The 17316-nt window shown below is 31.6% G+C and overlaps 2 protein-coding genes across 2 annotated transcripts; one reads left to right on the top strand and one right to left on the bottom strand.

Annotated features, from left to right (window-relative positions):
• Positions 1–4357: 4357 nt before the first annotated feature.
• LOC114119025 (plexin-A3-like) lies at positions 4358–9337 on the top strand. The gene is made up of 3 exons (XM_050202465.1): positions 4358–4418; positions 5434–5534; positions 6285–9337. Exons 1-3 carry the CDS (start codon positions 4373–4375, stop codon positions 8577–8579), a joined length of 2442 nt encoding a protein of 813 aa, XP_050058422.1. The 5' UTR covers positions 4358–4372; the 3' UTR covers positions 8580–9337.
• Positions 9338–11749: 2412 nt separating this feature from the next.
• LOC114119027 (ADP/ATP translocase 4-like) lies at positions 11750–17100 on the bottom strand. Its single transcript, XM_050202466.1, has 6 exons — positions 16337–17100; positions 14918–15040; positions 14350–14499; positions 12567–12834; positions 12329–12489; positions 11750–12248 (listed from the first exon to the last, which is right to left on the bottom strand). The coding sequence occupies exons 4-6, from the start codon at positions 12826–12828 to the stop codon at positions 11973–11975; spliced, it is 699 nt and encodes a 232-aa protein (XP_050058423.1). The 5' UTR covers positions 12829–12834; positions 14350–14499; positions 14918–15040; positions 16337–17100; the 3' UTR covers positions 11750–11972.
• Positions 17101–17316: the final 216 nt, after the last annotated feature.

The raw sequence follows: 17316 nt of genomic DNA, 5'->3' as shown, positions 1-17316 counted from the left end.
AAATGTTTATATTAGATTATTATTGTTTTCGTTATCGGTTTGTTAATTAAATAATATATTAAACATATTATAGATTATCGATTTACATAATATAGTCTGCCCTCTGCAGTACCTGGTCAGTATGCGTTTAACATCTTTATCGATCGTTTCAAAATTTAAAATTTAGTGTTGTTATTTGAAACCTCTTATATGAAGTAGGTATGCATTGATCAATTGATCACTGGATCAGTGGAAGTAGAGAGTCGTTTTCTAAAATATTCCATCGGATAATATAGAGTCAGTTTCACTAGGTACTTACTGAAAATCTGGAAAAATACTGCATGGTAAATAATGATTTTTTTCATTAATTTTTTTTTTCATTTTTTTTAACTAGTTTAATTTATATTAGGTCATGCTTTTTTAAAAAAAATATGCTTCTTTTTGATTTTTTAAAATAATCGTGTCCTTTTTTTAGTTGCTTATTAATTATTATGCTTTAAAATCCAAGCCCTATTAATAAGATAATATTATTTTCTATATAATTTTTATACTTAATTAATACGTCTTATTTTAAATTTTTTATCGTACATGACTCAATGACTCACGCACCATGACATATTATTAGTTATCATTTATCAATAATATTGCATTATTAGTTTAAGATAACAACATTCGATTTACTATTGATATTTTTTACAATTAGATAAATAATTGGCTTTTATTTTGAGTGACAATATCACTGAAAATTTTTTTTTAAATATATTAGCAAAAAATTAGATATTTTACCCATGGTATAGCTAACAACTGAAAACCATATAATATTTTCAATGTAAAAAATAAAGAGATTGCTGTATAATTAGGTACTTACCTAAAATGCAATATTTTATACTTATAATTTTTAATAGATTTTTTTAGTTAGGTACCTATTTTAGGCTGGTACCGATTTGGTTCCCGAGCTCCAACCCCATATGCCGAATTGGTTACCGTTTGAAAAAAATATTTTATTAAGGAGCCGAATTGGTTCCCGTCTAATTACGCACATTTTCCTTCTCAATTTTACAGGCTTAGGACTGTCAACTTAAAATTAGGTTTGGTTACAAATGCATATTTGCATTTTCACGTGTGCCTTAATGTGTGTTATAAAAAAAATGACATAATATATACAATTATTTAAAATCGTTGATTTGCAAATTTGAAGCAAACTTTCTTTTAGTATTCAATTCACGTAAGCTTTTCGCATTAATGTACCTACTCAGTCATACAATTTTCCAAGTTTTTTCTTATTTCCTAGTAAGTTTCCTAGTATTATTACTTCGAAATTTAATATAATTTTATGTCTGAATGCTGTTTAAAGTCTCCATAAAATAAAATATATTAGGATGGATAATTTGCTAAACTTTCAATACATAAATATATTGCCATCTTATTGTGTATTATACTATAGACTATAGAGTGTAACCGAACATTTACATTTTATACTATCTAATTTATATTTTGTACCAATCATTAAAAACTAAAAATTAACTGTACACAAACGGGAACCAATTCGGATCAATCTAATAAAATACCTTTTTCAAACAGACGTTACCAATTTGATTACTCTCCTATTTCACTTAATCTTATTGGGTTGATAATAATTTTTTATAATATAATTCCAGCTCAATTATCTAATAAGTACAGGCCTCAAACATTTGTGTATACAAAATAGAGGGTTAAGAACATACCCGAACTCACTTAAACCAGATAGACAATTTTATGAGTGTTAAAATATGATACGATTTACTTTTTATTATAGAAAGTTAATTTTTACGAACGGTTTAATTAATTGGATAATATGATTTACTATATGCAGAGTGTATCTTATGTCGTTTTATGTGGTTTTTTTTAATGATTATGGATCGATATAATATTGAATTTAAAAAGAAAAAAGACGTTTCTTTATTTTGAACGGCCAATTTTTGTAAGTATAACAATTTTTAAATTTTTAAACAAGCCGCAGTTTTACCAACATCAAATTCAACTATTTTTCAGATTCTAACAAGTAACAGCTATATTTTTAATGGATTCTTATACCTAGTGCTTTAAAAATCGTTATGTTCAAATCATACATTTTGGTTCACTAGTTTATTTACTACGGGATAGGGTAACTTTAGTAAATTTAATACCTATAATAGATATTTGTAGTTTAAATGAATTGTATTTCTAGGGCTAAATACATTTTTTGAAACTATCTTTTATGCGATTCCATGTCTTTTTATAAACTTACATTGGAAATCTTATCAGACACACACACAAAAATAATAAATATTTCTTGGGATAATTGTCTACAAAATTGTTGAACGTATTTTAACACACGATTATTATAAAATAAGTAAGTACATACTTACTATTATTGTATGATCATAATAAATCGATTGATTAACATTTTTCTCCATAGTCATCATTTTGTTTATTTAAAATAGTTTAAATTTAGATACTTAATTAGGCAGATAATGATTATCATAGTATTCAATTATTATAATAATAACATTGTAAATCTGTAATTACCACACGTTACAGATACCTACAGAGTAATATTTTGTGTGTGTGTGTGTGGTGTGTGTGTGTGTGTGTGTCTGATAAGATTTTCAATTTAGGTAAGTTTATAAAATCGTGTGGAGTTGCATTAAAAAATAGTTAAAAAAATTTATTTAGCTCTTGGAATTAAATTCACTTAAACTAAATCTATAATCATTTTACTTAAGTTTAGAGTCCCGTAGTAAATAAACCAGTGAACCAAAATGTATATGATTTGAACATTAACATTTAAAAAAAAAAAACACTAAAAAAATCCATTAAAAAACATTGTTTTAACAATTTTCAAATTGTTACACAAAAGTAGGCCGCTTAAAATATAAGAAACACGTCTTTTTTCTTTTTTTAAATTCCATGTTATCGATCCACAATCATTAAAAAACCTCTCGCTCAACGACAAGATACACCCTTATTTATATAATCATAATAAAATAAATATCATAAATAAAACCATATTTTGTTGTTTGTCATTTTGTGTAAGTACATGAGTATGTTGACCCTTATTAGTTAATATATTGCAGTGGCGTATTTACGGGGGGGATATGGGGGATAGATCCCCCCCTTGGTATTTTTTTTACTAGTAAGTTTAATAACGTTGGTATGTGTACCCCCCTCACCGTTGAGGAAATTATGTTTTCCAACTTATATCCCCCCCTGGACAAAATCCTAAATACGCCACTGATATATTGTACAGTAGAACCTCTCCGTCACCTCTGGGACTAGAATTATTATATGGTCGGATCGTCGGAACGCAGAAAAGGTCGGATTATCAGAATATACAGAAAAATGTTTTATAATGTGAACTAAAAATTTGAATATAAGCATTGTATAAAATATGTATGAATTTATATGTTATAAATATGTTCAACACGTCGCAAGAAAAGTTTTAATATTAATGTAGATATGTATATGCGTACAGTACCTATATAATATAGTAAACTGGCAATTAATTTTATACTGTTGTATATCTACTATACTTAGGAAAATTTAAATGTATTTTTAAGGTATTCATATCGATAGTACTGTGGTCGGGATGGCGAACCATTCGAGAGTGGGTGAGAGAGGTTCTACTGTATAGTCTGTAAGTAATACATATTATTAATTGTCGTATTAACCAGGAAGATATTTTTATTCAGTTCGTTTCATTATTTTATAACAATATGTAATATTATAATATAATTGTAAACTATCTCATTTTCTAGACAGAACTCTATAACTATCGACCATTAACACGATTGACTACGCCCATTAAATAATTAGCATAAAATATGATAAACATATAATAGACCTTTAAGAACGTGAATTATTTCAGATGATGCTCGAGTTTTATTGCACAGCGGCTGCAGTAGGCACAACACGTTTCGAACGTTTGAAGAACAAGCAACACAGTTAAATGTAATTGTTTATTTTAATTTTAAAGTATACACTTTTGAAAATACAATAAGTGATAAGACACACAGACGTAAATCTAGTACGGTTACAACATTTTTCTGCTCACAACTCACAAAACGCAACCCGCGAGTAAGTAAATGTATATTAATTATTTTCATATGATATAGTAACAATATAATTTATAATGAAATTGAAACAATTTTAGAAATAACTGAAGTGAGTATTAACAATGGACAAAAAATATTCTTAATATGTAAACAATATTTAAGATTTGAGGAGGTAATAAATTGAATAAGTATCGTTCAGTAGTGGATCTAAGATTTTTTTTTTTTGGGGGGGGGGAGGGGAATATTTTTTACATTTGTACATATTTTAATCGTAATTTTAATAGTTATAGGTCACATGCAGTTATATTCTTACTCATCTTATGGGCCATTGGGGGGCCCAGGCGGCCCCTCTCAAATCCACCACTGGTATCGTTCTTTAAACGTTTTAATAAATTACATCACTCTATAAAATAATAATTTCCGATTTACCGAGTTTTGCGTACATTTTACCATTAAATGTATATACATTTTTTTTCTGAAAATAACCACATTGACATAAAAATGCGATATTTCATAAAATAAAATATGTCACATGTCGAGTAGATTCGTAATTTCCGCAAGAACATACTTTGTGTAGATCCGCCTTATTGCCTTAATTTTCATTATTGTTATAAATGCAGTTGATATAATAAAATAATTCATGTAATTGTTGTAATTCGATACATGATTATTGATTAGCCCAAGGCTGTACATTAATGAGGTAATATATAGGAACATGACTTAAACACAATTATATTTTAAATACAGACATACATTCAGCTGGCAAGAACTATTTCAATTCATGACATTAAACGGATATTTAGAACCGATTCCCCGGTAAATATTTTCGTTGGCTTTAGATATATTATAGGTACTTACATTTAAAACTTATACTATAGAAATTTGTATTACAATTTAATAATGAAAAAATTACAAATTGTTGTTTCAGCTTATATTTGCGTCATCTAGGTATACTTGCATACCAATTAAAATTATGCTATTAGCTACTTTTATTTAGAAATAAACTATATTTTGTAAAGCCTGTCAATATATACAACGACCGTATGTCAGATCCATTTAAGTTTAAACATTTTTAAACATTAATTCTAAGCTAAATAAGATAGATTAAATATATAAATAAATAAATAAAGTAACCATCTCGTATAGTAGCCTGAATTGAATGCGTATGTATACATATCTATTTTGTATTTATTCACCGATGTATAAAAATTAAACACTGAATACAGAATTACAAATTTTTCATTCATATTTAACTGAAATATAGCAATATAATATTAATTAATTTTTAATTAAAATGTCTGATAAAATTAAAATCAAAATTGTTCTTCGATGATGATAATAATATATTATTGTCTAATTAAATAATATTATTTTATTTCAGGAGAACTTACAAATATAGATAACATGTTTGTGAGTAAACGCTCTAAAAAACGTCTCCGGAACAATTCATTTTCTAATCGACTATGGCTAGCTACAGTGATCGTAAGTACTTATATTTATATATTATTAGTAAAGTAAATGAACGTTAAAATTAAAATCGAACTTTTTTCACTTTATTAAGTGAAATATATTATAATATAATTTATTAGGTCTATGTATAATATTTAAATATGCAATTATGTATATTTAATTGAATTTGTTTTATTTATTATCAACAATGAATGAAAACGTAATAATAGTTTTGTAATATTTTAATGTATTTAAATTAAATTAAAATAATTGTGTATAATTACATATTGCTTATACATCTATGCTAATTAAAATATAATTGTCCAATTTTTAGAATTAGTCAAAGACACTACAGATAAATAGATAATGATACAGGCAGTTCATAAATTAATAACTGAATACTTTTATAGCGTACAAATAACAAATATACATACGAATACATGTCAATTAATATTTTTATAAAAATACTCGATAATTTAGAGAATAATATCAGGTAGGTGTGTAAAGTTTAGATAAATATTTAATTGCAACCGTATATATAATACAAAATCTGTAATCTTTAATGTGTATAGATGAAGTATCTCCAAAAAAAAAAGGCTTTAGTTAGATCCGAAGAAAATAAAATTATTGATGGGTTAGCATTCGGCAGGCGTAATTTGTTTTTAATTTGACTATCACTCGATCGAATTCGATACCGATAACGTCATTTTAGGTCTTTTATATAGAGTAAAAAACGATTTTAATTCCTCAACTCGTGTCACTGATGTACTATATAATATGTAGATGATGACTGCCAGCACCGGCATTACGATAGCAGCAGCAGCCGTCGAATCGCCGTCGACTCTCGCGCCCGAACAGACGACCGCGGCCCCGGCGAGACCGAACGTGACGGTGGACTGCGTGCGGCGGGTCACGTGCGCTGAATGCGCGGCCGCGGCGCCGGCGTGCAGCTGGTCGCTGGTGCACCAGTCGTGCAACGACACCGCGGCGACGGAAAAACAGCTGATCGAAGACCCGGGCGACGACGGCCATCACCATCCGCCCACCAGGCCGGTGGCGGACGCCGGTTCGTGTCCGCGGTTCAAGGTCGACTATCAGAAACAGACGACCATGGACGCGACGAACCGGACGCTGAACGTGAAGGTGTCCAACGACCCGACGGGCACGTTCAGGGCGCTGCTGGAGCGGGGCCGAGTGCTGTGCCACCTCAACGAGATGGAGTTCCCGGGCAAGGTGGAGAGCGGCGGCCGGCAGATCACGTGCCAGGCCGATCACTTGGAGTCGGCCAACTCGTCGCTGTCGTCCATCGTCTACTTCTACGCGTCCGTCAACGGCGCCGCGCTGACGTTCGACGACAAGCGCGACCACTACTTGGACTTCGCCGTGCCCCGGAACGCGTGCGTCACCGAAAATCCGGTGGGACCCAGCGACGAGTGCAAGGTGTGCCTGTGGGACGACGACCGCGCGTACCGGTACTACTGCCAGTGGTGTCCCAAGAGCAACCCGTGCACCGGGTCGTACCAACAGTGCGACGTCCGCCGGCTGTCCGATCCCGGTCGCACGGTCGCCGTCCAAGACGTGCTCGTCCAGTGTCCCGAGGTGCGCATCGAGTCCATCGAACCGCTGTACGGGTCGTGGGCCGGCGGCACCACCGTGCGGATCGTCATCAGCAACCACCGGACGCTGTCCGAGAACAAGGTGACCGTGGTCAAGGTGGCCGACAGCCGGTGCCTGCTGCCCACCGCGTCCGTGGACGGCACGACCGTCACGTGCACCATACCGCCGACCAACTCGAGCGCGCTGAACCAGGGCCCGGTGGAGGTGACGTACAGGTCGGAGGTGAACAAGCTGCTGCCCACGTTCACGCTCAGGTCCAACCAGACATTCTACTTCGTCGAGCCCGTCATCACCAACGTGTGGCCGTCCTGCGGACCCGTCACCGGCGGCACGCGGGTCACGATCCGCGGACGGTTCCTGGACGCCGGCAACACCGTCCGGGTGTACATGCGGGACAACATCACGTGCGCGGTGCAGACGCACAGCCAGAACGAGGTGACGTGCCTGACGGGCGCCAGCGACGGGCCGTCGGCCAGCGCCATACGCGTCGAGTTCGACCACTATCTGAACAAGTACGTGTACGACCCGCCGTTCATGTACACGTCCGCGCCCGCCCTGGACGGCGGCCAGTCGTTCCGGGGAATATCTTCGGGCGGCACCCAGCTTCCGGTCCACGGCCACGACTTTGCGTGCATCCACAACCCGCTGGTGCACGTGTCCTACAACGGTATCCAGTACACCGGAAGTTGCGCGGTCCGGAACGACACGTTCATGGTGTGCACCGCGCCCACCATCAACCGGCCCGCGCCGCACCAGGTGACCGCGCTGCAGTTCGGCTTCCAGGCCGACTACAACGACACCATCGTCAAGATGCCGCTGCCCGCCGACACGCCCGACTACACGCTGTACCCCGACCCGGTGTACACCAACTTCGAGACGGAAGGGCGCACCGTCACGGTTTACGGTCTAAACATCGACCAGGGTTACGACCGGGACGCCGACCTGTCCGTGCTGTTCCACAAGACCGGCGTGCCGTGCAACGTCACGTCCGTCCAACCCGATCGCATCGTTTGCCGGCCGCCCAAAGGGCTGTTGTTCAACGACCACGGCGGCCGTTCGGACGACGGCCGGGTGGACGGCTACGGAGGCGGCGACGAGGACGACGACGACGATCTGCCCGCGGCCCTGGTCAACGACGAGATCATCGTCACCGTCGGCAACCTGGTTTACGAGGTCAAGCGGAAGCCGCAGACCAGACGCCGCACGTTTCCGATTCGCATCAACACCATCATCTTCGGCGGCATCGCTCTGGTGTCGCTGATCATCACCATCGTCGCGGCCATCGTGTACTGCATGAAGATCGCCATGACCATTTCCCAACAGCAGACGGAAATGCGATCGCTGTGCGAGCACCTCAACAGCACCGAATCCGGATTGGGCGTGTGCACCGGAACCGAAACCGGAAGCAAAGGCGACGTCGAGTCTGCGGCCGCCGCGGCACCGGTCAAAGACAGATCGTAGGGGGGGGGGCGATATTACTTATTATATAACATCATCGTGCACGACGGTCGTCCAATAATAAGGTCGACAATAAGATCGGACGAGTCCTTTTTATTCCCGAGCGACTCGTAGGTATAATATGTATAAAATAAGTATAACAGGCATATCGTATACAGGGCGGTTTTCTAATCGAACACACGTTAACGTTTCTTGGAAATTTTTTTGTTTTTTCGTTTAAAGTCTAAATAAAAGAAATATTAATAGTTTTCAAAAATAATAAATGGTTTACGATAAAATAATCACCCGGTATGGGTAATGCAGGAATACTAATGTGTAGGTACCTTAGGTAACACGCGTGTCAGTTGTGTATTATAATATAGGTATTGATCTTCGCGTGATCTACGTCGTTCGTCCTTAACAAAATATAAAATATTTATAACTATAATTATTTATCTCTATAATTTATAACATTTATTATTAGGTTATGCGAGTTGGACAATATGATTATTACCTATTTGCGTATAAGCTTTAGCCAGTAAGGATCGCCGCTGTATAGAAATAATGTGTAACGATAACTATGATAAATTTTCGTAGGTACTTGCGTGTAAATGTAAAAAGTAAAATAATATTTTTAGTGACATATTAATGTAATGCATTATAAGTAGGTACCTATAATATTTGGGTTAAATGCGGAGTTTATTTAATTATATGTAGTAATATTAATTTATAGATCGTTGTACATAGATATTATATTATAATTATATTTTATTTTTGAATAATTGTTGTTGTTGATATAGATAAATTAAACAATGTTGATACGACGCCCTTACTTTATGAAAATTAGTCAATTAATATAATTGTATAATTTGTAACGGGCCATGAACTGAGATACAAACATACATATTATACACGGAGAGAGTATAAATTAATTAATATTATACGAAAGACTTTAATATTATTGATAAATTACGATATAAGACAATTTATCAATAATGGTGGGTAATCATGTCGAGCAATAAAACGAAGTACGAACGTCAATAAAATTTTGATAAATACCTATATAATAATTCATGACAGACGAACAATGACGTATATTATACACAATATTATTATAGGGACATACCTGTTCGTTGTTGATCGGATCATTGGCGAAATTGTGGGGCAAAAGTTTGTTTTTGCCTTATTCATTTTGGTGAATCAATCATTTTGCCCCCTCCCTAGTGTTTTTACCCTGTTACGTCACTGTTTCAGATACCTACCACGGTTTCTTATTCATTGATTTGTTAAATTTTCTGCAATAAAAATAAGATGTCAGATATTTAAAAAATATAATCAAAAATAAATATTTAAAAATTATATTATCTAAAGAAATTCACTTTATGAAAGTACCTAATGATATAATTATTATTATCGAAATATTTCATATGGTAAATGGTTAGTAGTTAGTATTGTCGATAATGGTGTAATAAATATTGCTAATAATAAAAATAAGTAAAAAATATTTTTAAAAATAAATAGCATCAATAAATTTATACCCGAAATTTGAATAATTAATACATGGGTTTTTTATTAGAAATCAAAATAAATAAATATACTTACGTACATTTTTTATGAACCTTTAGAAATACAATCCTAATGGTTAGATACATAAAACAGCAGTTGATTTTTTTCATTTATAATATAGTTATAGGCAGAGCTCAGGATAACGAGACTATTATGCATTTATTATATTATACATTTATGAGTACATTGTAATTTAATAAATATAGTCAAATTTTAAGCGAATATTTGGAGCGATTATAATGACGTCTACGCGCAAATAATTTACCTAACTAGTTCGTGATCGCCTTAGCGTAATAAATCAATAGGACGCGAAACTAAGAAAAAAAACTTATTAAAATAAATCAATATCTAAATAGTAGGTATTACTTATTTGTCGTTTATAATAATCAATGAGTATTATATACAACTAAAAACGAAAAAAATTCGTAAAGTATTTGGAATAATTCTGCAAAAATATTTGCTTACCCTTAAAACTGGAATAAAGCACCTAAAGTCGTTGTGTGCTTAGAATATTTTTCAAATCTTTGTCAATTTTAGTTTCTATTTCCTCCAAAAATTGGTCATGGATTTGATCTATTGGAATATGAAATATTAAATAAAAGCAATGGTTTATAATAATGTTATCAACTGTCAAAAAAAAATATATATCTTTTAAGATATGGAAACTAAGTCGATTGTTAAAAATAAAAATACTGAAATTCATTAGGTAATTCTTACAAAATTCAAAAACAAGTGTAGCCAATATTAAGTTATTCCTTTGAAACAAAAAAAAAAAAAATTAAATTTAAAGAATCAAGTTTTTTAATATTTCATGTTACCTTTATTGATTAATGTCATATTGTTGTATAGATGATGATTTTATCAACTCAAAACAAATTTCTTCAGAGTTCGTACATCCAATTTTGTTTAAGCCTATATCATGTTTAACTTGAATTCTTAATTATAATAAATAAATTATATAATATATATATAACTGTGTATAAATGTAAGTATATAATGTAATTATGGTACCTATTGTACAATTTTTCAATATTTAATTTTTGTTTAAGTTAATGCACATTAATGTAGGTTAAAAACTTTTGTTATTGAAGCCTTTTCATCAAATGGTTTAGATTTACACAGCAAAGAAATAATATTTCAATCGACCATTAAAAAAAAAAAATCCCTCATTAAAAAGGACATGTTTTATTTAAGACACTATATGAAATTGATTAATAACTATTAACTAATATATCAAGAAAATCATAATACAAACATTTTTAAAATTATAAACCAAAATTCAGAATATGAGTTTATGTAAATAAATATTAATAAAAAAATAAAAAAATAAAATTGAAACTTCATAAGTCAATTATTTTTTATTAATTTATTACCAATACAGACACTAAAAATTAAAATCACAAAGAAAAATCTAATTTTTGTGTATTGCATTGTCAGTCAATGAAATAATGAAATTACCAAATTATAAATACCTAGATATAAAGCAGTAAAAATATTATTTTATCAGTGTTTGACATTATTTATAAATTATAATATAACAGCATTTAAGATCTATATTGTAAAACCAATAAGTTTAAACTTTTAAAGGAAAAATAATTACAGGTACAAATTTTAACAATTGAAACATGTAGAAAATTAATTATTAATTTAATATTCATAACAAATATTTAAATGGTACATGATATTCACAAATAATTGGTCGCAGATACTAAACAAGGTTAAGAATACTTGACTAGAATCGCATGGCGTCAACTAACAATTAAACATTATACAATTTTAAGTGTTTTTTTTTTTTAAAAATATATTATGTATGCATGAAAAAGTAGTAGACAGTAGGAAGGCCATTATCATTTAATCGTCTTGAATGTCTCCTCCAAAGAAACCCATTTTACTAAGTGTCCATTTGAATTCATCGTGCAGCACAAGAATTAGAGCCGAACCACTCGATCGAATCATATTAGGTAACATTCCTCGATATAAGCCTGATAAACCCTGAGATTTCCATAGTTTAGTAAAACAGTCTCTAGCATTTAGATACAATTTTTCTTCTTGTGCGGTTTGAACGATTAACACTCTACCAATTGTGTCGAGAGGATAGCTGAATAATTGTGACAAGTAAGTAGCAACCTAGATAAATCAAAACATACATTTTTTGACATTGATACAATGTTACAGATTTAAAATTAACTTAATGGTGAATATCTTACCTGTGCCGTTGCAAAACGTATCCAAAATGGTAACTTTGCATCTTTTTCTTTATTAGAAACTAAACTATTACTATGATCTAAAATAGTTTTATTAAAACTATAATATGCTCCAAAGTAAATAGCCTTGTTTATGACCATTCCGTTAGCGGCAATAGCAAATCCTAAACATAAAAGTTATTATTATAATATATGTGTGCATACCGAATAAAATATAATACAATTAACTATTAAGGCTTACCCGTATACAAAGCTCGCACTCCGTTTGTATGAACAGTTTTTTGTATACAATCCAGTAGTCCAGTATATTCACGGTCAACCAAAGGTCCAACATGGGCAGCTAAATGAGTCTGACAGAAAAGAAGTGGATAGAACATGCATAAGGTGGTGGCGCCGGACAATCCGCCAGATATTAAGCTCAACGCTGTATGACTCCAGCCATTATCTTTGTGTTTGATATTGCCCAAAAGTAATTTTAGATAAAACGTGTTGAGTCCAAACATAACTGCCTGTTGAAATAAAAAAAACATACAAAATACAATACATTTATCAAGAATTCAATCATTAAAAAAAAAAAAAACTTTTTTATTAAATTTATATAAAAATATAAACATTTTATTTTCAAGTACCTTTGTAAAATATAAATTATATTATAAACCGTTGGTAAATTTTACATATTGTATTACCTGTATATAGATTTAATAAATATATGTTATATTTTAAAGCATTTTTAATCATTAAGACAATAAAAAAACAAGTTTTAGACATATTGACAGTTTCAAGCATACTTAATGAAAGTAATGCTATTTTAAAACATACATGCGTATCACAAAAACTTTAGGGGGAGCCAGGGCAATGCCCTTCTAAAGGGGTCATTTGGCGTTAAATCCAGAGCTCCACCTCCATCTAAATCAATGAATTATGTTCTTAATTCAAATAAAATTTTATTATTATTATTATGATTATTTTATTTTTAAATGTCAATCTGCAGTTTTAGGTTTATAGTTTAAGCTTACGTTAATAGTAATAGATACCTATAAAACACAGTGATACAGAACAAGTTTTCACTTGTTGAAGATAAATAAAATTGAATTCTATACATAATATACTAACATAACTGAAACCAATAATTTTTATTGAAGTTTATTTAACACATCAACTGCATATTTATTTTTGCAGTTCTAAATCAGTATGCATGCCATTTTTCTAAAAAATAATAAGATTAAAAAAATCTTCTACATGGTCATACATTCAAACATCGTATGAATACTTAATACACGCATTTAATCACGCTAAATAATAATAAAATAACAGTCAGCAATGTGTAGGGAGAATAATAAACTAATTACTTTAAATATATAGAGGATGCCAAATGGCGTCAAACACGTTTCTGAATGATTCTCATGATGTCAATTGGCATCAGTACACAGACAATGTGTTGAATTAGTTGAAAAACCACTATAAGTACACTTAAATTATTGTTATAGATTGTCTACATTACAAAATGCTTAAGCTGTAATACAATTTAAATTAAATAATTTATGATATAAAATATGAATTAAAGTATGGTCAAATAAAAAAGAGCTACATATACTTACTACCTGTTTTAACAATATTCTAGAGTTACATAACCCAAACCTGTTTGAGTCGTTTGGGAGTACATAATATAGGTAATAAATATTATAAAAATCATTTTGAATATGTTTTAAATATCAGCAGAAGGTACGATTATTCAATAACTATTCATGGAATTTTAAGACACATTTTTATTTTTTACTCAATTAAGTTGCTGGAGTGCCTATCATGGTTTATTTTCAATGGCTATATTATAATTTAAGCTCAATAGTTAAATTTATGATATTGTTTCTTTAATTTATGTCATCGGAAGATTAATTCCAAATATATGTTTTTCCTTTTGTTTTAACTAAACATATTGCCATAAACATATCAGTCCATAAATATATTACAAAAATAATAGTTCATACTATTTAAAGATATTAAGATTATTAAGATTTTATAAATACCTGAGAAGGAACAAATCTCAAAATGTTGGTAAAATTTCCAAACCATAGTGCCCGTAAACCTTGTTCACGATAAATTTGATTTAATGTTGTTAAGATTCCTGGATGATAATGTAGATTGTTTTGACCATTTACAATAGACGTATAATGAACCTAGATAAAATAAAAATAAAAAACATCAATATAGAATTGAAAAAGTTTAACAATTTATAATTAAAAATTATTTTAGATCATAACAAGATACACATCAAACAAAACAATAAATTCTAGTATAATGTTTTAAATGAAAAACATCACATTAGGTGAAATATGTATTTTTCCTGAATAATTACAGACAATAACATTTTTATCAGCTTTTAGTTGTTACATCATATTTTTCATTCTATAGGGAGTTATAAGTAGTTTATAAGTTAAAAAATTATAATTTATAAATATATAAAGTTTAAATGAGCAGAGTAGTAAACCCACAATTTTTGGAATACACATGGTGTAATTCTACTTTTCTTATTAAAACTTCAACTACTTATTCAAAATTAAATTTATTTAAGAAATTGATTAAAGTATAACTTACCTGAGAAATAATTTTAACCCTATCAAATGGAGCAACCACTGATCGTGCTATCGCTGTGGCAACAGCACTGGACACTGCGTCCAAACCGAATTCATGGAGACTAGAGCGTCCTTTATCTTTCTTCTATATTATAATAAAAGAGAAATATTAATTAATTTTAAAATAGTTATAAGTATATTAAATGTAATTAATGATTACCTAAATACTTTCTTTAATATGATGTGATTTTTTTTTATTACCTAATAGAAAACATTAATTTCAGTGTAAAATATTTTCTTTGTTTTAGGTATGAACTTGAAGTAATAAGTACACACTAAACTCATTATTTTATTTTGTTATTAGGTATTTGTATTATTTACTGTGAACACATTTTTGCAGACATTTTTTTTTTACGCACCTATATAAAATCACTTAGAGGTATCTATTAGTTGTTTTAAAATATCAATCTTTAATAAGATATTTATAATTTATAATTTGAACTCCTTAAAATTTGACAATAGTAAGAGTAAATACCTAGTGTTGTTGAATAATTTAATTAAAAAAATTATAAAACAGTAAAATAAATAAGAATAAAATGTTTAAACACTACCTACTTTCATTAGTTATTTGTTATGAAGTTTTAGTATTATTGCTAAAATACACTAAATGACTGTTTCAAATCTGATTCTGGAAATTTAAAAAGTACAAGCATATAATATCTATTATGTTTCTTGGAACAATTATAAGTGCAGGCTAATATTGATTTATTTAATCATTTAAGGATTAATTTCAAATTATATAGGTATTTAGTTTCTCTCCACGGTCACATAAAAAATGTAACTTTGAAATGATTACATACTTACTATAAATAAACATGAGATTCATGATTGAGTAATAAAAATTTTAATTGTTAAACAATAAGTGTATACAATATAAAATTAAAGTTTAAAAATGTCAATGAATGACCTCCAAACATGTAATTTAATACAATAGCTAAGAATTGTAGTTCTTATAATACACAGGTAGTAGGTACACATTATAACATATAAATATACGCTCCATACATGTGTAAACTAAATATATTTTATTTTTAACATTATGATTTATAAAGAACATTTTTCAACAGAATTGACATACAAAAACCCTACACAAAATTACCAACCTATATATATACTGAAATAAACAGGTACTAAAGGCATTATATAAATTATGGATTAAGGAAAACCATAGGGAAAACTTGATTTGTGCTTTTATGTCCACAGCAAAGGGTTATTTGTTTAACAAATATATGAATTATGTGTGTACACTCTTAACAAAAATATAGAAATTTATGGCCATCATATTAATCACAAGTCCTATCTAACAAGTAAAAATTAAAAATTGTAGGCACCTCACGTACAACTTGTACGATCAGTTATCAGATTAAGGTTAGGTACTCACTAAATCCGTAATTTAGCCTTTACGTAAACCAGTGGTCGCAAATAATGCACAGACTTGGATGTCTATGCGGTAGTCCAGAAGTTGGCTACAGGCCATATCTTAGTAAATGTCCCCAGACGGGTACATTTCTGAGTTGGTGTTCGACACGGATCAGTTGTTGTAGGCAGTAGTATAGTAGGAGGTGGCGCCGGTTGAGGTGATAAATTAAATTAAAGTTACGTTTCAAAAATGTTTCACACGGTCGAGGTAATATTATCTTTTAGGAACGCGATTTGTGCGATTACAGGTAATAAATGAAACGACACGATTCGGACACACAACACGCAAGGGAGCTGACTAGCACGAGTGGTGAAAATGGAAGAGTCGCAACTTACATATAATATAAAATTAAAATATAAATTATTATATTCAAATTCGTTGCTCAACGAAGACTCGTGCGACACACATTCGGTACCCAAGGTCGTCGTTATTTATAAAACCATCTCTCCCACCACGATTCGAATTAAATATACGTACAACAGGCAATGGTCACTGCCGGTCATAGTAAAACAATATTATAAATTATAATATTATTGTTATTATTTACAATAATGACACGGCAAAATAATTAGTACACTAGTAAAACTAATTCTTACGACACTGTCTCTTTCATAATACTATTGACCATAACATTAATTAATATCTTGTACAACAACAACAATAAAACAACTGGCTAAGTGGCAAACGAAGTAAACTACAACTGCCTAAACAAGTATGACATCTAAATAATATTCTCCACCACCTAATACCTATAGTTATGATGTACTGTTATCATTTATCAACAACAAAAAGTTATGAACCATCGACATTCCAAAGACTCGGTGACTTCACCGACGCGGCTGATAATGGAGAATTGTCACCGGTTTAACCCATTTTTATTACTCTAATGAATATAATGAGTTATCATTGAAAAACGTAGGTAAAATATGTCTAAAAATCAA

The sequence above is a fragment of the Aphis gossypii genome, chromosome 3 (genome assembly GCF_020184175.1).
Source record: "Aphis gossypii isolate Hap1 chromosome 3, ASM2018417v2, whole genome shotgun sequence".
Lineage (NCBI taxonomy): Eukaryota > Metazoa > Arthropoda > Insecta > Hemiptera > Aphididae > Aphis > Aphis gossypii.
The sequence above is the reverse complement of the archived record's forward strand: the minus strand, read 5'-3'. Positions and strand labels throughout refer to the sequence as shown.